General features: G+C 38.5%; 1 protein-coding gene and 1 pseudogene across 3 annotated transcripts in view; one reads left to right on the forward strand and one right to left on the reverse strand.

The window, feature by feature from the left end:
- The window catches only part of LOC107079968 (oocyte zinc finger protein XlCOF22-like), a 69,456-nt gene extending 50,581 nt beyond the window's left edge, over nucleotides 1–18,875 (reverse strand). For 2 of the 3 annotated variants that reach the window (XM_069184363.1, XM_069184361.1), the window contains exon 1: nucleotides 18,252–18,875. In XM_069184363.1, coding sequence (XP_069040464.1) covers nucleotides 18,252–18,741 — 490 coding nt within the window. In that variant the 5' untranslated portion in view covers nucleotides 18,742–18,875. Of the gene's footprint in view, nucleotides 1–10,111; nucleotides 10,151–18,251 lie in introns of all 3 variants that reach the window. The other variant, XM_069184362.1, reaches the window with a different exon arrangement.
- LOC138225151 (general transcription factor II-I repeat domain-containing protein 2B-like) lies at nucleotides 94–721 on the forward strand (annotated as a pseudogene).
- Nucleotides 18,876–23,207: the final 4,332 nt, after the last annotated feature.

Raw genomic sequence — 23,207 nt, forward strand, 5'->3', positions numbered from 1 at the left:
GACCAAATGAAGCTACTGCGGAGCAAATTAGTAAATGTGACCACAGAATGATCTCCGAATCTAACTCAGAAAAACGCTGGACAACTGAAGATAATGCAGGACAAACTGAAAGAAAATGACCCTGAGGCGGAGGTAATATTTCTTCACAACATCATTCATCAGGAAGCCCTGTGCAAAAACATGCTGGGCCTCAATCATGTTGTGAAAGCTGTTGTGAAACTTGTGAACCATATGCGCGAGGGAACTTAATCATCGTCAGTTCATTCAGTTTCTTGAAGATATTGGCTCAGATCACCATGACTTACTCTATCATTCACATGTTCGTTGGCTCAGCTTGGAAAAAGTATTCAAGTGAGCATGGGAGCTGAGAGGGGAGACTGACTCCTTTTTGGATAACCTGGGGAAAGCCACAAATTTCCCTGAGTTCTGAGATTCAGACTGGCTCTGCGACTTTACGGTCACTCTGGACATTTTCGCTCACTTGAACGAGCTTAACATGAAACTGCAAGGAAAAAGTGTATTTCTTCCAGAACTGCACTCGAATGTGAATGCATGCAGAGCTAAGCTCACCTTGTTCTCAAAACAGATGATCAGCCACTCATTCACACATTTCCCCACTCTTGGGACACTAGACGTGTCACACGCTCAAGAACTAAGGCACAACATGTCCCTCACAGACTTGCATGGAGAATTTTCCCATCAATTTGCTGACTTTGATTAAATTGAGAGGTCTCTAACGTTGGTGTCATGTCCTCTGACTCTGAATTATGAGACGGCAGCACAAGAATTGCAGCTGGAATTGATCGATCTGCAGTGTGACATAACTCTGAAGGAAAAGTTTGATTCTCTAAAGCCGAATGATTTATATGCATCACTGAAGGAGGCCAAGTTTATATTTGACAATCAGCACAAAAGATACTGGTGTTATTCAGATCTACTGACGTATGTGAGCAAACATTCAGCTTGATGAACATCAACAAATCACGTCACAAATCACAGTTGAGTGACCACCACTTGAGCTGTGTATTACGGATTTCCACAACACATCTATCAAGGAATACACAAAAAGAGGTGATCAGCTGCACAGCTCTCATTAATCAAGTAGCCTTTTGGGTGAGAGTATTTTTCTCATGTTATAGGGGGAATGTCACTTTAGCTTTTTTGTTCCACGTTATAAAAGACCATCTTTAGTTACTGATTTTTGAGTTCGGTGGTTGCAAGCCATTCTTCCATATGCATATGTAATAAAGAGGCTTCTCCAACACAGACACCTGGACAACCTCAGCAACCCATTTTTTATTTTAGTTGAAGAAAATGAAACTAAGCATTTCATTGCACTTGTGCATATGACAATAAACTGAACCCTGAACTCCTAAATAAGTTGCCTAAATAAAATTGATATTGCTCTGAAACGTTTTAAAAAGTTGCTTTGAAAACATAACCTCAACAAAAACCTCTAGAAAATTACAGAAGCATTATCAGTGCCAAAACAGATCTTCCTGTATGAAAGTTTCATACAATGTCCCTATATAAGATTTATTATCAATAATCAGTAACAAAACTATGACCAAATCATACAAAATAAATAATGCTGACTAAATTAATACTGCAAACAAGTACACAGAAGCATTACACACAGGTTTAACAACTTTTTTTCACGTACATTAACCTTTGTGGGTAAAGATAGAATGTGAAAACAGCGTGATGATTGGTCAAGCACAGTCCTCAGCGTGCTGTTTAAGGTTGAACTCTAGCAGCAGTGAATGCCTTAGACTTAGATGGTGAATTCAGAGAGGGAGAGAGATGAACCAGGCAGGTGAAAGGGAGACACCTACAAGAACATATCTAACACCACACTCATTCAAGTCCCCTCAGGACAATTTCCGGATCACTCAGATGACATCTTGTAGCCCCAGCAACCTTATTTACTGTATCTCTTGCAGAAAATGCCCAGCCATCTACATTGGGGAAACAGGAAGGAGACTCGGGAGACCGCTTAATGTTAGGGCTGTGAAGATGAAAGATTTCTCCAAGCCCAAAGTTTCTCATTTCACCTCTGACGGCCATGACCACACTGATCTCTCCATCTGCGTTCTCAAAGAAGGATTTCTTAACTCCTATAGCAGAAAGACTTCAGAAACTAAAATTATCCTGAAACTTGGTTCTCACCTTCCCCCTTCTCTCAGCGACAGATTTGCTTAGTTCTAATCCTCTCTATTCATTTGTAGGTTTTGACTTTACACCTCTCTACACGTCTCTCAACTTCGCACCACCTGAGTAGCCAATCTAACTCTCCCCTTCTCCAACCTCCGCCACTCTCCCGGCTTTTGCTCTCCTATGCTATATAATCTTTGCTGTCTGCCCTGTCTTTCTCACACCCAAAGAAGGCTCCAAAGCCGAAACGTTGCGTTTCCTTTCTTCTCTTTTCAGCCTGGAATAAACCTATTATTTGTTCCTTTGCTGTCTGATACAGAACTTTTTAATTACAGATAACCACCGAGTCAAAACAGAAAGAGGCGAGCTGGCAATTAAAAAAATAAACCAAAGAAGGGAAAAACGGTAAAAAGGCACAGAGATAACTTGTGGGAGAAAATGAGTCCAGAGAGGATTATCCACTGAGCCGTTGCTTGATATGATAAGGGGGGGAAATTGCTTTGAATTTACTCGCAAAAAGGAAAGACAGCACTAACATAGTGCAAGGCGCTCAATAACAACAGCAGACTTAAACATAACAATAAATCAGGGCTTGAATTTCGGCGTGGGATTGCAGGTATGCGGCACAATTTCAGTTATTCCCGCAAATCCAGCATTTAGAATGCAGGGATTTCCCACATGCATCTATCGGCAAGCCATCTTCCAAGCAGAATTAGCCTAAATCAATCCACACGTATTCGCTGCCAGATTGAGTTTTCAAAGCAAGTTGCACAGCACTATTACACGATTTAGTGACGTCACTCTTTGTGGTGTCGTGTTGCACATCTTGCATTGCTTATAGGTGGACAAATAGGGAAAGAAATTGATTTTAAATTGGTTAACATTTGTTCAATGTAGAAAACTTCAACATCTGGCTAATTAACTCGATCAACAATGGAACTGAAAAGAAAGTCTTCTGAATAAGGCGAGTCCCCACAGAAAAAACACCAGACTCTGAAAAATGTAATGACGGGTATGAGGAGATTCACAAAAGAAACAGCGAGGAAAAATCGTGCAAAGATATGATTCAGGCACGTTGGCTGAAAATATACCTGTGGCCTCGAAATGAAAGATGGAGAAATTAGCTGCTCAGTTTGCGACATGTTAAAGTAGTGTGAGGTTTGCTAGCCAATGTTACAAAACGTTTATATAAATTAGATACTCAAACACAGTTGCTCATAATGCAGCACTCAAAAGAAAGCGCAAAGCAGAATCGTCTAAGAATGTTATGGCTGGTGCAATCGAAGCTGCACAATTGTATGGCAAAGAAGAGGTAAAAAGGCTACTTAAAGTGACATAATTTGTTGCAGAAAACAAGTTAGCCAATTCAAATTTCATGGAACTCATGAGATTCATGAAAGAAATGGAATGTTCTTCTTTGAAGTGTCTTAAGATTGACGGATCAAACTACGGAATGTTTCTGAATGACAAAGGTTTGTCAGAAATGCATCACGCTATCTCTTAGCAAGCACACTCTTAGAAGAGTAAGATGCCACTGTGGGTACAAGTCCTGTGTCTTCCTTAATATTGTATGGGTCCACTGATATACAGTTGTGAGAAAAACGTTTGTGAACCCTTAGGAATTATATGGATTTCTGCATGAATAGCTCCTAAAATGTGATCTGATCTTCATCTAAGTCAAGTGTGTATTTTTGTGAAATAAGACTTTATTAATGACGTAGATGGAGATCAGATCACATTTTAGGAGCCATTCATGCAGAAATCCAGATAATTCCAAATGATTCACAAACTTTTTCTCACAACTTTAAGCACAGTAAGTGGCTTAATACTTCTGTAAGATACATACACGGAAACAAGGTGAAAACAAAGTTTTTTAGAAACTCAGAAATTTCAGATAGAAGGGAAAAAATAAAGCAACACAATGAGAGAAAATATAAACGTGTTGCAGTATGCACAGATGGAGATGCTGTTATGACAGGAAGCCACCAAGGAGTTGTTCAAAAACTGCAGGAAGAATTCAATTCAGAATTAACCGGATTGCCCTACACAGCTCACCAGCTTGCCCTTGATCCAAGTGATGCATCTGTGCAACAAGTGAAAAGGTTCCAGCAAGACGTGAGGGCACTTTTTTTGTTTAAATTTAGCAACTCCACTATAAGAAGCAACAAGCTTCATGAGTTGCAGAAACAACTCAAGAAGCCAACTCTGACGTTTACTCAGCCATGCACAGTGAGGTGGTTGTGACGTCCTGACTCTCTGTGGTCATTAAAAATCCCAGGGCATTTCTCGAAAAGAGTAGGGGTGTAACCCCAGTGTCCTGGCCAAATTTCGCATGGGCCCTTACCAATGATGGCCACCTAATAATCCCCATCTTGAATTGGCTGCATTACTCTGCTCTCCTCCCCACGGATAGCTGATGTGGGGTGAGCGTTCTGGTGCGCTATGGCTGCCGTCATATCATCCAGGTGGATGCTGCACATTGGTGGTGGTGGAGGGGAGTCCCCATTACCTGTAAAAGTGCTTTGATCAGAGTGTCCAGAAAAGTGCATATAAGTGTAAGCAATTATTAATTATTAATTAAGAGAAACTTGAAACACTTCTCGTCTACTGTAAGTACAGAGGAAGCTAGGTCAGGGTTCACAAAGAAGCAAGGTATCATCTCCAATGATACATATGCTTCATTTTCCTTTCAATAGTTTACAGAGACTGGTGTGTTCACTGAAATGGAGAAGCTACTGCAAATAGCCATGGGAGTTATACCAGTTGCAAGTGGATTCAGTGCACAAAAAAGAATAGAACAAAATTCAGAATTTCACTGAATAACACAAACATCACAAATCTGATGCTCATTTCAGAGCTTGGGCCTCCTTGAGGACAGTTTAATTTCAACGGGGCAGTTATAAAGTGGAAAGAAAGCAGAGCAGGAGAGAGAGAACAGGGAAAAACTGAGGGAGACAGCGGGGAGAGAGATTGAGGAGAAGGACAATAAAGTACAGTGCCTTCAGAAAGTATTCACCCCCTTGAATTTTTTCTCATTTTGTCCCTGTTATACCTCCAGAATTTAACACATTTAAATCATTTTTTCTCCCTTCAATAACACAATAAATTCAACACATTTATGAATCAAAACTTTTTTTTTTCCCAAGAACATTAGTTTCTCCAGAATGAAAGACTTACATTTCTCATTTACAAAAGTATTCACCCCCCCAAGGCAATACTTTGTACATAGTCCTTTAGCAGCAATTACAGCCTTGAGTCTTTTTGGGTATGTCTGTATGAGCTTTGCACATTTAGATTGTGGAATTATTGCCCTTTCTTCAATGCAAAGTTTCTCTAATTGCGTCAGTGGACAGCAATTTTCAGGTCATACCACACATTTTCAATTGGATTCAAGTTCACAGTTTGGCTGGGCCATTCCAGAATACTAACCTTCTTTATATTCCTTGATAGTGTTTGTCCTGTGCTTGGGGTCATTTTCCTGCTGAAAAATGAATCTTTGCCCTAAACGTAGATCTCTGGCTGACTGAAACAGGTTCTCCTCAAGGATTTGCTTGTATTTGGCTCCATCCACGTTGACCTTGATGGCAACAAGCTTTCCAGATCCTCCTGCTCAAAAGCAACCCCAGAGCATGATGCTGCCGCCACCATGCTTGACGGTAGGGATGGGTGTTACCTGGGTGTTGGGCAGTATTTGGTTTGCGCGAAACATAGCGCTTTGCTTTTAAGCCAAAGAGCTCAACTTTAGTCTCATCAGAACACAAAATGTTCTTCCAAAAGGTTTCAGGTTTTGTCACGTGCCTTCTAGCAAACTCCAGGCGTGACTTAATGTTGGCCTTTCTCAGAAGTGGCTTCCTTCTAGCCACTCTCCCAAAGAGGCGGAATCAGTGAAGTGTCGAAGAGATTGTTGATGTCTGGACATTTCAGCCAAAGAGCTCTGCAACTCTGTCAGTGTTGTAGCTGGCCTCTTGGTCACTTCTTGTCCAGTTTCTCAATTTGGTAGGATGGCCTGATCTTCGTAGTGTCTGGATTGTGCCATGTTTTTTGTTACAATGGACTTCACGGTGCTCCTAGAAAGGTCAAAGCTTTGCAAATCTTTTTATAACCTTCTCCAGCCTTTTTCCTCCTAACAACTTCTTATCAAAATTTCACAGGCAGCTCCTTGGTCTTCATGACAGCAGGACTGATCTGATCTGCTGTTTGAGTTGTGAGACCTCACAAAGTCAGTGATATTCATTGTACAATCAAGCAATTGAACACAGGTGGATTCGAAATGAACACAGGGTGTACCTTGTTAACATATTTAGTGTGATTTCTCAAGATAATTGATAACCTTACCCAATTTAAGTTGTTAAAGCAAAGGGGGTGAATACTTATCAATTAAGTAATTTCCAGATTTTTATTTTTCATATAATTGTGAAGACAACAAAATACTTTATTTCATTTTAACATTATAGAGAATTACTTCTACAGGAGGGGAAAAAATCCTATTTAAATGTGCTTTAATTTGACTTTGCAACACAGCAGAACGAGACATAATCAATGGGGGGTGAAAACTTTCTGAAGGCACTGTATATAGTTTAGACAGAGAACACCAGAGGCAGATGGAGTTTTGTACTTAAAACTGTACTAGTTGTACTATTTATTAATCGCCATATTATTTTTGCACTGTTTGCCAAATACTTTTGCACTGTTTTTGTCCTGTTTGTATACTTTTCTCAGTTTGCGCATTTGTACAGTTTTTTACAATTTTGCACTGCCACCATACTGTTGTTTACACTGTTATTGTTATTGTATTACTGTCTATTGTCTTGCCTTCTGTTCTATGTATATACTGCACCTGAGAGACTAATGAGAAACACTTTTCACTATACTATGCATACTATGTTTAAGTATAATGACAAATTAAGTTGAAATGAGAAGAGAAACCATGAATGAGGAAGAGAAAAACTGAGGAAAAGGTCAATAATTTTAGTTTGAATGAATTTCAAGCCCTGATAAATACAAAACTATCAAATTTTATAAAATAATATTAAGAAGTGAATGGAGATATGACGGATAACTCTTGGCTATTATCAACATTTAAAGCTTCAGAGCAAAGGAGATGTTTGCTGGGATGTGAAAGGCCCAGATTCAGATCCAAACAATTGTAAAGTTCACCTTGGTTTAGATACAATGGTTTGGTTTACCTTAGTTAATTAAATTAAGAGTAAATGAGTAAATTAAGTGTTAATCAGCAGTCCAGAAAGACAGCATACAAGAAAATGACAACTAGGAGAAGAACAGAAGAGACAAGAGAACATGAAAGCAGGAGTTCCTTTTTTCAGATCACCAGGAAAGAGCAGACTGGAGCTCAAAATCTGAAACCCTGTTAAGAGAGTCTGTTATTCTGTAGTCTCAGATGAAGAAAGATACAAGATGTTAACTTTAAGTCCTTTCTGCATGAAGATTAGACTTCTAAGCAACAGGAGTTTATGGCAGAAAAGGGGGTTAACTGATAAGGATTCCACATTCTTTTTTCATTGACCGTCTTGTAACACCACAGCATTTAGTTGATCCAATCATGCATTTGTTTCCAATCATGCAAAGTACAGTAATTTTTGAGAATCTCCGATTCACCATGCCTTTCACATGCTCATAAAAGATATTGATTTAGGAACATAAACATAACTGTATGCAAAACTGTACTGTATACAGTATGTATATGTATATTTAATGTCTTTACTGTGCCCGTTTAAGTATTGAATATTTATATGGAATTTTACCACTGAAGGGAAATCTTGGTAGCTGAGCATAAAAAGAATAGGAGCATAACGCGTGTGAAGACCATAAACGATATTAATTTTGGAACATAAACATACAGTATTACAGTATGTAAACTGTATATTGCTGGTCTCAGTACTTTAAAGAAAAAATACACACCAGTATTCCATTTCTCCCTAAACATTTTAAGCATCAAAGTCTTTAACTAATGTGAAATAACGTGTATAAAAAGTGGTAGTTTGAAGCTTTTCTGTGAATACGCTCGATACTGGAGTCAACAAGCATACTTTTAGAATTTGATTAATAGGTAATATAATAAGGAATCGCGTATCTAAAGAAATTAATAACGATATAATTATATTAATGTTCTACAACACAATAGAACACAATGTACAATGTCTGTTGATACTGTTTGTGTTGAAACTGTCTGTTAAAACTGGGGCTGTTTCATCACTCCTCCAATGACCTTGTGGGTGGTACTGTGGTCTAGGTGCCATGTTATGGACAATTAATCGACTTTTTATATTTCTAAATATCACAACATGTTCGAATTTAAGTCATTTTTAATAACAATGAATAGTTGTTGTAAATACGTTTACATTGGCGTTATTAATTTTTCACTTGAGTGTATGGAGGATTGTCAGCTGACACTGAGAGCAGACCCCCCCTCTTAGGCTGTGCAAACGATCTTTTAGATTAATAGAGAAATGGATGCTTTACAGTATGCGTTACAATATAAACATTTACTGTCAAACTTTAAATCAGCAATTGATTTAAAGATGATCTGTCAAAGTGCAATGAAACCTATTACTTGATTCTTATGGACGCCCGGTCCCGCCAGGGATTAAAAAAAAACATGCAATCGCGTATCTAAAGAAACAAGAGTATAACTATGTTCATGCACAAACAGTAGCATGTTACATTATTAGTTTGGGTGTCTCCTCTTGCCAGAAAGCTCTAAATTGCATTTTGAGTGTGGTTTTTGACTTTTTTAAAATTACAACCCATAAATAAAGCTGATACTGTTTAGACTTTTAATTATTTTAAATTGTATTACAGCAGCACAATGCACAATGCAACGTAAATCACTACCTTTGTCTTCTGCGTAATAATGTTCACCTCTCTGTAGAGCAAATTAACAATAGTAATAATAATGAACTTTATTGTATATGGCACCTTTAAAGGTGGCTCCTCAAAGCGCTTTACAGAATAAAAACAATAACAACAATACTGTTATGCTGTGCAAACAATTTTATTTATTTTTTTAAAAGAAATAAATAATGAGATATAATGATGTGTTCTGGCTTAGACATTGCACGACTTTAAAACCTATAAAAACAGATTTCGAGAGTTAATAACCACTTTTTATGCGTGAAAATTCGGTGATCTTTTGCAGCTGTTTCACTGTTTTAAACGAATAAGAAATTAGATTGCTCATAAATCTAATCACTTATTCTACATAAACACAGCATAATTGCTCTCTGAAAATACTCTTTTTCTTGTTCGTTTTGGAGACCTTGATCGAAACTGATTTGAGATTTCAGAACGGATTTATTTTCTGTGTATTTCTGTGTGCGCATTTCCTACATTGCTTCGTTTGTCGAGATTTTAACTTTAGATTTAGGCTCAGGATTTCAACTATAAATCGTACACTAATAACTAGCAGTAAATACTGATGTTTTGCTCCCTCTTACCACAAACATATATATGTATTATAGCTGGAATTAACTTTTTTTCGTACGTGTCTCTACACGCGACTCAAACACGGAATGCTTAAAGATGGTGACAAGTCAGGCACCCAGAGGTGGGGGGTACGTCTTTCCGCCTCCATAACATTTAGCAAGTGAATAAGAGACAAGATGTAAAAAGGGTTAACTTAAGTCAGTTCTGCCTGAAAATAAGACTTCTAAGCAACAGGGGTTTATGGCAGGAAAGGGGGTTAACTGATAAGGATTCCAGATGCGAGCTAGGAACCCCCTGGGGGCGTAATCTTAAACTGACCATTTGGTCAGGGTCTCTTAACTGGCCAAATACCATGACCCCCCCTTACCATAACACCAAATGACGTCCGAAGCAGCAAGGAAGGACTATATAACCTAAAAGTTTGTACCGGCACATCGAACAATGCTTTGGTTTTGTTGTTTCTTTCGGGAAACAAGACTTCGGCTTTATTGTTCCTTGCATGCAATAAACTCACCTGTTTTACTTCATCTCGGGATCCAGAACCTTATTCTTTCTGTTACAACACAAGTAAAAAAAAAATTGCGTCAAAAAGCCGGGCGTAACAATTGTTTCCTTTTCTGATCACTCACTGTTTGGATACTCGTCTCACCTGCCCTGCTCTTTGTTTTCTTCTTATTTTCTGTGTATGCCTGCTGCAATCCTCTCCTGCCCTCACACCTAAAGAAGACTATTTTACATTTCTTTGTGCGGCCCATTGTGCAATTAACCCTTGCTAATACATTTGCAGCCTTTTGAAAGTCTGTGCTGTCCTTTGAAAGCGAGATGATCTTTGGTTCTTTGACAAAACAAGGCTCGCCACATAAGGTGAAAAAGACACGAATCGAAACCTGTTTTTATAGCTTTTAAAGTCGTACAATGTGTAAGGAGGAACACATAATTACATCTTATATATGAAAACTACGTAATATAGCTCCCAAACAAACGCAAACGTGTTTTTAATAAAATGTTTTTATTCATTCATAATCTAACTCGCATAACTCACATTCCCGAGTGCCCCCCACCCCATCTAACAATTTTAGGAAGACTAAGGAAGGACTAAGGAAGTTGTCATCTGTTGTTGAAGCTCTGTGAGCTTGGTGACTTTGAGACCACTTGTTATCCCAAGTTATCTGAATCACCACAATTCACATAGAGAAAAAAGAGCTGACTGACAAGATTTAAGATGTGGCTGTCAATGTTAGAAAAAAAAAACACATTGCCCGATGTTAGTTACATTGCTTGAAAAATAATTTTATTTCGAGAGACTGGATAAGTAATTCAAGTGTTTTTTTAACTTCTTGAAAAACAAGTAATAATTTAACAATATGTGCAAATGTTTTATGATATGTCGCTGTTGTGAATGTCTGTAGAGTGTATCTTATTTGCCTATCCTGACTGGTGGAGCTCATCCAGCTGTGTCTGGAGACACAGGCCAGGGTATCAGCCAGAGTATCGACTTGTTCCCCCCTCCCGCCCCTCTCTGTGTACAGTAGAGCCTCCTGTGCTGACTGGTGGAGCTCAAACAGCTGTGTCTGGAGAGAATCCAGGGTATCAGCTTCAACCACATGGCTGGGCAGCTTGTTCCCCCCTCCCGCCCCTCTCTGTGTACAGTACAGCCTCCTGTGCTGACTGGTGGAGCTCATACAGCTGTGTCTGGAGAGAATCCAGGGTATCAGCTTATGAGCACTGTGATTAAATTAATTCTCATTACATTATCATTCCCACTGTGCATAACAAGGAAGATAAATAAACATAAGGTTGTTTAATGACAATCTATTGTATATCTCATGGCTAAATAGTCAAGTCTAGCCAAAAGAGAAAACATCGACTTTATTTAAACCCAAGTGAAATAATTAATGGTTTTTAATTATCATACTTTTATGGTACATGACTTTGCTAAAATGTATTTAAAAATAAAAACGATTGCAATTGGCAAGCCTGTAGCTTTTTCACGAAACCTCCTAGGGTAACGAAATTCTTGTGTTGTACAGCTTTTCAGCTAAATATTCAGTATTTTTATCGCTTACGCCTGAAATTGGAGCTGCTCGCCGAGCGGTGAATAGTGAGCAGTGAAAACATTTGTCTGTCTTTCAGAGGGGGTAAGGGAATCTGATCTGATCTGCAATCGCTATAAGACTCGCCCCCTTCTACTTTGAAAATACCTGTGAAACCGGTTTAATTTGTCAAGAAAAAGAACATTTTTAAATTCGAACACGTTGTGATATTTAGAAATATAAAAAGTCAATTAATTGTCCATAACATTGCAATTTTATTTTTTTAAAGAAATGTTTGTTAAAAGAAAAGTTGTGGCGCCAGCTGGATTTGAACATCCAACCTGTGGTTTACAAGTCGGGCACCAAGGTCACAGGAGGAGTGATGAAACAGCCCCAGTTTTAACAGACAGTTTCAACACAAACGGTATCAACAGACATTGTACAGCATGTACTATTGTGTTGTAGTACATGAATATAATTATATCGTTATAAATTTCTTTAGATATGCAATTCCATATTATATTCCCTATTAATCAAATTCTAAAAGTATGCTTGTTGACTCTGGTATCGAGCGTATTCGCAGAAAAGCTGAAAACTACCACTTTTTATACACGTTAATTCACATGTTAGTTAAAGACTTCGATGCTTAAAATGTGTAGGGAGAAATGGAATACTGGTGTGTATTTTTTCTTTAAAGTACCGAGACCAGCCATATACTGTAATGCTGTATGATTATGTTCCAAAATTAATATCGTTTATGGCCTTCACACGCGTTATGCTCCTATTCTTTGTATGCTCAGCTACTAAGATTTCCCTTCAGTGGTAAAATTCCATATAAATATTCAACACTAAAAACGGGCACAGTAAAGACATTTAAATCTTTCTACGACCGACCAACACACCACGAGTGTCCCTGTCGGTCAACCAATCACGTACCGTGGTATGACGTACGATGATGTAGCCAATTACCCGCGGTACATGTCTGTGGCGCGCACTTTGAATGGCTGCATCTGTATTTTCATTGTTAAGAAATATTTGTTTAAACCAGTCTGCCTGAATTATGACTGTTTTCTGTGTCTCAGAACAAAAAACTCAAGTTCCCCTGACTATACCAACTGCCTATGTATATGGGGGTTATGTCCTGTCCAGGCTGTATACCACACTGATCCCCTTGCAAGCTGGGATAGGCCCTGGCTCCCCCAAGAGCTGGTACGATGAAGCAGTGAATTCAACTGAGCGAAAATGACTGTTTCCCCAGAAGGCTAATACACATTATGCTGGGTTCTTAATCCAAATAGGTCAGAAAGGGAACACTGGATACTTCAGTATTTGTAGAGCAGACAACATTGGACAGAGAGTGCAGCACAAATACACCAAGAGAAAGAGAGACACTCCCTCTCCTCCAGGATCAATGAATACAGCAGAATCCCCAAACCTCAAACACCCAAATATACACTTTTCTTCTACACCTCAAACCACATTCATGAAGATACAAGCCTAACATTTTACACACTATTTATTGGGCACCATGACATTATTTTCCTAGACAGACCAGTACAGAGCACTAGAGACAACCTGATATTCACTTGATCCTGCACCTCAGACCACTGAGCGCCTGAAAACATTAGAATACAAATATCTGTCGACAGCTTGACATTATCCTGTTTACCATTTCACGTTTATTTCAAGAATTTCTTTGCTTTCGGGTCAATCCAAAAGGGCGGTGTAGTGGCACTGTGGCTCAGGATCTGTGCCTGTGGCTGGAAGGTTGCCGGTTCATATCCCGTGGCCAGCAGAGGAATCCGATGCTGTTGGGCCCCTGAGCAAGACCCTTAACCCCAACTGCTCCAGGGGTGCCGTATAAATGGCTGACCCTGTGTTCTGACCCCAAGCTTTTCTCCCTGTGTGTGTGTCTCATGGAGAACAAGTTGGGGTATATGACAAGAAATTGTATATGGCCAATAAAGTGATCTGATCTTATCTTACCCATGTGAAATCACCAGAGGCCTCCAGACTGACCACCTCAGATTTACTTCATACTTTCAGGAAATAATGTCATGGTGCCCGATAAATAGTGTGTACAATTTTAGGCTTATATCTTCATCCCTGTGGTTTTATGTGTAGAAGAAAAGTGTATATTTGGGTGTTTGAGGTTTGGGAATAAAGTGCAAAGTTCCATATGTCATTACCAGTGGTTTTCAACCTGTGAGCCGCGGCCCCATGTACTGCAGGGGGGCTGTCAAACGATTGCTGTAATCAGGGCGCTACGGGGGGGTGAAATGGTTGCAACTGCACCCAGGCCCAGATCTAAGGGGGGGTCCGTTGCCAATGTCATTAAAATGAAAGCTTTTATTGGGAAAAGGCCTGGAGTCAAATAAAACGAACAAGAGTTCGTATGTCTGGGGCGGGGACAGCGGTATTATCCCATAGCAATATTAATCCGGCATGTTTTCAAATCAAACACAATGGTCTATTGGAAAACATGGCAGTGCAGATGATTTGCAGTTGGTCATTGACGCCTTCATTCCAAAATATGTAGAACTGAATAACCCAACCTGGTCCCCTGCAAGACTGAGCACCACATAAGCTTACATTTAGCTAAGCTGTGTTCGTTAGTGTGCAACATGAAAGAGATCCAGAAATGTATGTTGGGTAGTGAAAAACACAAAGAACAGAAAAGAAAATTAGAGAGGAAAAGTTTAAAGTGAACTTTTTTAATTGCTTACTGGACACTGCCTCCAGTGAGACAGAAGACAGGTTTTCTTTCTTGAGCGAATCCAGACGTCTTTTTGGCATTTTGTTTGACATCAAAAAGACTGGAGATAATTCAACTGAAGCCTGTAACGAACTTGCCTTGTTCTGTAGTAGACATGGCGGAGATTTGGCAACTGAATTAAAGTTTCTGTCTCACCTGCTCCCCAATGAATAATAATAATTAATTATTATTATTATTATTATATTATTATTATTGCTTACACTTATATAGCGCTTTTCTGGACACTCCACTCAAAGTGCTTTACAGGTAATTGGGACTCCCCCCCACCAATGTGCAGCATCCACCTGGATGATGCGACAGCAGCCATAGTGCACCAGAACGCTCACCCCACATCAGCTATCAGTGGGGAGGAGAGCAGAGTAATGTAGCAGATTCATAGAGGGGGATTATTAGGAGGCCATGATTGGTAAGAGCCAATGGGAAATTTGGCTAGGACGCCGGGGTTACACCCCTACTCTTTTCGAGAAACGCCCTGGGATTTTTAATGACCACAGAGAGTCAGGACCTCGGTTTTACGTCTCATCCGAAGGACGGCGCCTGTTTACAATATAGTGTCCCCGTCACTATTAGGACCCACACGGACCACAGGGTGAGCACCACCTGCTGGCCCCACTAACACCTCTTCCAGCAGCAACCTTAGTTTTTCCCAGGAGGTCTCCGATCCAGGTACTGACCAGGGTCACACCTTCTTAGCTTCAGTGGGTTGCCAGTTGTGAGTTGCAGGGTGATATGGCTGCTGGTAAGTCAACGCTCCGTCTCACGTTCTGCAGTACTGGGTCAACAAAGATAGGAAATCTGCGTTTCCAAACACAGTGATAGCATGTCAAATGTTTTTAACAATTCCAATAGCCGGCGCCGGTGCTGATAACTTGTTTAGCAAACTGAATTTGTTCAAAACGTATCTAAGGTCCACCATGTTACATGTGTCGATGAAGGTCCGTGAAGTTGGTCCGTTAGTGCTACGTTTGTGCCGTTGAAAGTAGTGTTTGTGCTGGGTTGCATCTTTAAACGGCCGTAGATTCACATATTAATTTAAAAACGACACAATGAGAAACCGATTACTTCTTCAGATTTTTTAAAAAAGGACATAGCTACGAAATATTGAGACGTGCTAAAGCCTCTTTCTAAAAACATGCAGTTGTTTACTAATGTTTTCCTTTTAAGACTACATCCGCAACTATTCTGATAAGGGTATATATCTCAAGAACGAAAGCAGCACAAATGCTACTTTCAATGGCAACACTAATGAATGAGACCAGTCCGGGTCCCCTACGACATTGTAGGGGGGCTCAGTGATGTCACACCCCCCAAAATGAAGGCGCTATATCTCGGGAAAGAAAAAAGCTGGGAAGTTACTTTCAACGGTACAATCTGGCACAAATGTAGCACTAACGAAAGTGGCTTCTCTACGATGTTGATGGGGGACTGAGTGACGTCACGACCCCCCCAAAAAACAAGGTGCTATATCTCGGAAACAAAAGCAGCACGAGCGCTACTTTAAACGGCACAAACATAGTACTAACGAATGAGGTGGGTTTCATCGTTTGTGCTGTCTGTAGCGGGGCCAACTTCATGGAACTTGTTGATTAGGCTACTGTTGAGGTATAGCGCAAGCCCATTTCAGACGGTGAGGACGGCCTGGTCCTTCTATGGGCCATGGAAATTTTTATGGTCGGTCATGTGAGCCGCGAGTTGTAATAGGTTGGGAACCTCTGCTTTAGAACTATTGATGCTAGATGCATGAAATTTTCAGGGATTGTTCATTGGTGTAAGGTGTCTTTACTAAAACAAATTTTCCACAGTTGTATGTCTGAATTTATGGGTTGTTAAAAATATTTTTTTTTCTTTCATGCATTGGAGCAAATTTGGCCCTCTGTATCTCCAGGTTGAAGCATATCGGATCTTTCAAATTTTGGTATGTATTACTACTAGGTATTTGTCTAAATAAATCAAACATTCTGATTTATGACACCTTAAAAATGAAAAAAAATCATGCTGCGCCTATATTTCAATTGCCTTTTGCTCATATCTGACAAGGTCTGCCATAGAAACAATTATAGCGAGAGCATGTGTTAATTTGCAAATGTACCAAATATGAACTTGGTATCTCAAACCAAACTGTATTTTTTAAGGTATCAAACACTATGTTTTACTACAGACAGAAATGCTGTTTTAAGGCATGTAATATACATAGATGCTCCCAATAATCCATAAAACCTGTAAATTCATAAATTATTTTTTATTACTGTCCTTTAGAAGCACATAGCTGTGTGCTTATACTTGCTGGCCAGATATGGTGGCTGATGCACATCCTCATGGTGCCTCTAAGACTTACAATTGGCTCAGGAGAGGAGATATCTGGGAGATATCGATGAGTTGTTCAAATGTTTCAGGTAGACACTATTTCTTTAAGGTTTGGGTTGTTCTGACACTGTAGTTTGTTTAAATGGTAGAACTGGGTAAGGTAGAATTACCTAGAATAAAGATCAATGGAGTATTTAGACATAAAATACATATTAGTTATCTGATAACACTGTATGATTGTATTATAATTAGTGTGCCTCTGTATTTTACATTTCCATCTGTAGTAAAACATGGTTCAAGATACTAACTTCATATTTGGTACATTTATTAATTGAAACATATTATTTTCTGTGGTATAATTATTTTTATGGTAGACCTTGTCATACATAAGCATTATGCAATTTAAATAAAGATGTGTTTTTTTTTCCAATTCAATTCAGTTTTATTTGTATAGTGCTTTTTACAATGGACATTGTCACAAAGCAGCTTTACAGAGTTCCAGGCCTGAGCCCCCAGTGAGCAAGCCTAAGGCAACAGTGGCAAGGAAAAAGTAGGACTAAAGTAGGAAAAAAAAACAAGGCTCAGGTTAAATTATAATGAACACAGATGAGAGTTGTATATATTTACATGGTACATGATACATGGTGGGAAAGCACATTTATTTTTATTTTTAAGTTTGATTACTTTTAGACAAATACCTAGTTGCCAAAAGAGTACTACAAAATGAGCAATAAATACCAAATTTGGAAAGATCTGATGTGCTTCAACGTGGAAATACAGCGGGCCAAAGTTGCTCCAATGCACAAAAGAAAAACTTTTTTTATACGATTTTCAGCAAGCCATAAATTGGCAAACATGCAACTGTGGATCTTATGCTTTATGTTTAAGACACATTTACACCAAAGAACAATTCCTGAAAATTTCATGCATTCCGCATCAGTAGTTCAAAAGTAATGATTTATGGAACTTTGCACTTTTTTAACACAAACTGGGGCCACGCCCCCCGTTTTAAAGCCTATATATCTCAGAAACTATTGAAGATACAAGACTAAACGTCTGCACACGATTTATTGGGTACAATGACATTATTTTTTGAAAGTATGAAGCACATCTGCGATGGTCAGTCGAGAACATTTTCTTAAATCTGAATTTACCCTAAACCTAAAGCGCTGGAAACACGTTTGGCCGAGATGATCTTAAAAATAAGGAAAATGTTCCAACGATAAAAAAAACATTAAACAAGCGAGATCCCAGAGTTTTCTATAGCGAGGGTGTAAACACAGTAGTTCATCGTTTTTATTCGAGTTACTGAACGATATTAAGGCAATTTAAACGACGTGTTTTCAGCCGTTACTGTGTAACAGATGTTTTCAGCACCATAAACGGACATTAGTTCAGTTTCCAGTAAAGAATCCTGTTGCTACATCACACAAGTATTAGTAAATAGTTCACTCTATTTATGCACTACTCACCAGTAAGGAAGTTAAATACACTGTTTTTAAACACATACACACTAACTCCATACAAGTCACTGCACTGACCTGGCAGCTCCAGTTTCTTGCCCATTTCTTCTTTTATTTCTGCAGTGACTTCACAGGGAAGCGTGTGTCCAACATGATCTGTTTGCGCCTGATCTCCTCCAGCTCCCGACTCCTTCTCCCACAACTGCAATCTCCACTTCAGGCTCTCGTTTTCATTCTTCAGTTGCGCCATTTCGCTCCCGAAACTGTCCTCCACACACTGTGTGATTTTAGACACAGTCCGTCTCACCAGGATCCGGGAAATGCTGTGGAGTTTGTCTTCAAACTCGATCTCAGAGTCAAACATCCTGTTTCGGAAAATTTCTGACACTTCATACACGATCGATTTAAGCAAAACCTCCATGAAAGAGTGGAGCTCGGTTTGCAGATTTAACATGCACTCCGCCATCCTTCTTCGGAGTCGGTCAGAAACAAAGGCCGATTTGCGGAGTTTAAACACAATAGCCTTCTTTATTTTATTCTGCGCAAGTCCTGTGATCTGTTCAAGCATGAAAACAGTCGACAAGACGTCATCATGTAGTGTATTCACGAGTGGAAACGATATTTTAAACAGAATAACTTTCTTCTTTATTATATCAGCTACACTAACTGATTCAATCGACACCACAAGGTGAAATGTCTGCACAGCCGCGCAGCATGATGACGTCATTCAGGGGCGCTGCTGAGAAAGAGAAGTTTCTGATTCAATTAGCTGATGACACAACGCTATTTTTAAGAAACCATGCAGAGATTGATAAGGCAATTAAGTGTATAAAGGTTTTTTCCTATGTTTCTGGTCTTTCTCTAAATTTTAAAAAATGTGAACTGATGGCTCTTGGGAACTGTGACGTTTTATCCATATGTAATATTTCTGTAAAAGATTAAGTTAAATATCTAGGTATTAAGATTGCCAAAAATCCAAAAATGAGAAATGATCTAAACTTTTCTCCAATTATGCATTCATTTGAGAAAAAAATTGACTTATGGTTGTTAAGAGACCTTTCTTTAAATGGTCGAATACTTTTGTCTAAATCTGAGGGTTTATCTAGATTAGTTTATGCTTCACTGGTTCTGGATGTACCACCTTCAATTATTAGGAAAATTGAATTTAAACTTTTCAGATTTATATGGAGGAATAAACCCCATTATCTTAAAAAAGAGATTATTTGTCGTCCACAGGCAGAAGGGGGCTTAAATGCTTTAGATTTTAGGACATCTAATGCTATTTTTAAGATTAAATGGATACAGAACTATTTAAAAAATAAGCAAAGTATTTGGGATATAATCCCCAATTTGATATTTCAAGAAGTCGGGGGTATAGAGTTTTAACTAAACTGTAACTTTGACATTGGAAAAATCCACTTGAAACTTACTAGTTTTCATAAACAAGTACTTCTAACGTGGTAAATTATGTGTAAACATAACTTTTCCCCTCATAGATTTACAGATATACTGTATAAAAGTTAGAAATAAAACCTTTTTTAAAAATTGGGTCAAGAATGGTATAATTTGGATTAAATAATTAATGCTGATGGTGAAATATGCAGTTACGCCTAGTTTGTTAATAGATACAATATTTCTATTAATTTTGATCGGTATTTCAATGTAATTAATGCGATTTCTGGGGAATTATTAACCCCTTTAAGGAGTTGTAATAGTAGTCCTTTATAAACGTTGGAAGAATTCACATTAGACTACAAGGAAAGGATATTCTGAGTTGTGGATGTAATAACCAATGTTTTAGATCCCTGTTGAAAAATGATAATTTACTTGCGGTTACAATATATTGGAATTCCTCATTTGGAAAACGCATTGATTGAAAACATTTTTTGGATGATTCCCAATAAATATTGTATAACCAATAAGGTTAAGGAGGTTTTATACAAAATAATTAATCTAATTTACCCAGTTAAGACTCTTGTTACTCAGCGATTTAAAATTAATATAGATGATAAAAGTGTTTTTTGTGACAGTAGCCCTGAAACTATTCAGCATCTGTTTTGGTTATGTCCCAGGGTAAAACATTTCTGGACTAAGCTGCAGACCTATATTAAAAAAGAAACCAATATTGATATTTGCTTTGATGAAAAAGATATTATATTAAGTTTCAGCCCCATCGAAAACAATATTAATGAATTTTATTAATTTGTAAAAAATTTAATTTTTATAATGACACATATTATACATAAATTGAAGTGGTCTGGGAAGAACCCTTTGTTTGAGGATTTTAAAATGGATGTAAGGGTATTTGCAGAAGTGTAAAAATAGGAAAGCCATGTGGATATTTTTATTTAATTTGTGTAATCTTTTTACATAACTTGAATTTATGTAGTAATATGTACCGCTGATGATCTTTTTTTCTTGAATTGTTATATGTAGTCTTGTTTGTGCTGTAATTTTTGTTATTCTGTTAAGCATATTTATTTAAAAAAAGATTGTACTCATGGGACATCTTGAATTGAATTGAAGTTTCTGCAGCCGCATATAAACCTCACTGACCTCCTAGCGCCACCTACTCAGGAAGTGCGAAATTTTTTTTTATTAAACGTATAAAGAATTTACAAATACAACTACAACCAGAGGATCAGAAACAGGTACAAGAGAAAAGACACAAACAGAAAAAAACATTTAACCGCCAGAGGTAATGAAGTAAATGATGTGATCAAATTGTATTTTTTACATACAGATGCAGCCATTCAAAGTGAGCGGTACAGACACGTACCGCAGGTATGATGACACGGGGTACCGCGGTGCGTGATTGGTTGACCGACAGGGGCACTCGTGGTCCGTTGGTCTGTCGTAGAAAGACTTACTGTAAACGTCTTTACTGTGCCCGTTGTAGATATTGAATTTTACCACTGAAGGGAAATCTTAGTAGCTGAGCATAAAAAGAATAGGAACATACTGTAAAGGGAATAAAGGGAATATAATATGGAATCGTGTATCTAAAGAATTTAATAACGGTATGATTATATCCGTGTACTGGGGCAGGGCTGTGTAGGGCTGTTTCGCCTACCTGATCAGGTAAGCTCTCTTGTAGCCTACTGGTCTAGGTGCGTGACTACCTACTGGCAGGTTGTGTGTTCGAATCCAGCTGGTGCTGGGCTTTTATTTTAACAAACATTTCTTCGAAAAAATAGGTAAGCGATATTATGGACAATCAATTGACTTTTATATTTCAAAATATCGCAACATGATCGATATTTGCGATATTTTGAACATATCTTCCCTTCTGACAGCGGTTCCTGCTTCTATTGTGTGTGTGTGTGTGCAACAGTAAATTTTTATAGAGAAATGGAGGCTGGACAGTATGTGTTACAATATAAACATTTATATTGATTTAAATCGTGTTCTGATTTAAATTGCAAATGCGTGTTTAATTATGTGTTTTTTAATCATAATCAGGCTAATGCATTTCTACATTTTCTGTATGAACCAGCTTAGAGGTTCATACAGAAAGACAGCTTGTGTTTAAATTGAGTGTAAGGTAATTTACGCTTCTAAAGTCATGGTCAGTATTATTGTACTGTGCTGTACTGTGTCACATTATTTTATAGCGTTTTTATTGCGTTATTAAATCCGGTGGCGCTGTGTTAGTTTCCTGACTCACATTATTTAAACTGCGACACTGATCATTCATATCTAAATAAACTTTATTTTATATAGCGTTTTAAGCGAATAGGTAATTAGATTGCTCATAAACCTAATCACTTTTTCTACATAAACACAGCGTGATTGCTCTCTGAAAATGCTTTTCCTTTATTTTTAAAGTAGGCTCAGATTTCAACTATAGATCGTATTATTATAAACTTTCTTGGAAAAATGTATTTTATGTAAACCATGTTTGCTATTAATTCATTTAGGGCTAAAATACGTTCATTGTCTTCCAATTGAGTCGAGTTGACATTGGAAGCCTGCCACACCTGGACTGTTAAACCAACGCATTAGCACGTCAAAGCCCATTGAGCCAGTATTGGCTTTAGTATCCCCCCCTTCTCCCCTCAATTCAATTCAAGGTGTTTTATTTGCATGACAGATGGGTACAAGCAGTGTTGGGTATGTATATTGTAACGCTTACGGCAGACAGGCACTGTGTAGGAGCCGACGCACCAGAGCAGCACCTGCATTTATAACTTAGTTTTTAAAATTAGTCAAGCAATACGAAGCATCTCCTTTTACTTAGTGCCTGAGCATACTGCAACGCATGTGAAGCCCATAAACGATATTAATTTTGGAACTTAAACATACAGTATATGGCTGGTCTCGGTACTTTAAAGAAAACATACACACCAGTATTCCATTTCTCCCTAAACATTTTAAGCATCGAAGTCTTTAACTAACGCGATACCGGAGTCAACAAGCATACTTTTAGAATTTGATTAAAAGGGAATATAATATGGAATCGCGTATCTCCAGAATTTAAAGACCAGACAATCACAAACTCATTTTCAATAAAATTATTTTATTCAATCAGCAGTTTGTGAGAGGGACATCCAGCAGGGAGAGACACACACACCGGTTTTCATTGACAACATTGTTTTTTTTTCAATTCCTCTTGTCTAACAGGAATGTTTTGTTTGTGGACAGACTGTTAGACAAGAGGAAAAGACCGCCTCCTCCTATGAAGCATTTCGTTGATCCGATCACGAATTCTTTTCCAGTCGTACGCAGCAAGGGTTGAGAATCTCCGATTCACCATCGTACTAATGGTTTCCCGGAGATTGCAAGGCAAGGCACTTTTGCCTCTGGACCCATCGAAATTTACAGACGTGGTCCACCCCCAGTAAATTTCGAAAGTCACAAGATTTCGAAACACGAGGGCGGCGTAGCGGTCGGCTCTTGCTTTCCCGTCTATGCCGATGCACTGCAAGTACAACCCCCCCTCCATCTCCTGGGTGATGGGTAGCAGTTGGACATCTGGGAGAATTATTCGTCCCACTGGCATCTGTGAATTCCGCTGTGCTTCCTGGGGGGAGA

The sequence above is a fragment of the Lepisosteus oculatus genome, chromosome 26, assembly GCF_040954835.1.
Source record: "Lepisosteus oculatus isolate fLepOcu1 chromosome 26, fLepOcu1.hap2, whole genome shotgun sequence".
NCBI classification, from domain to species: domain Eukaryota; kingdom Metazoa; phylum Chordata; class Actinopteri; order Semionotiformes; family Lepisosteidae; genus Lepisosteus; species Lepisosteus oculatus.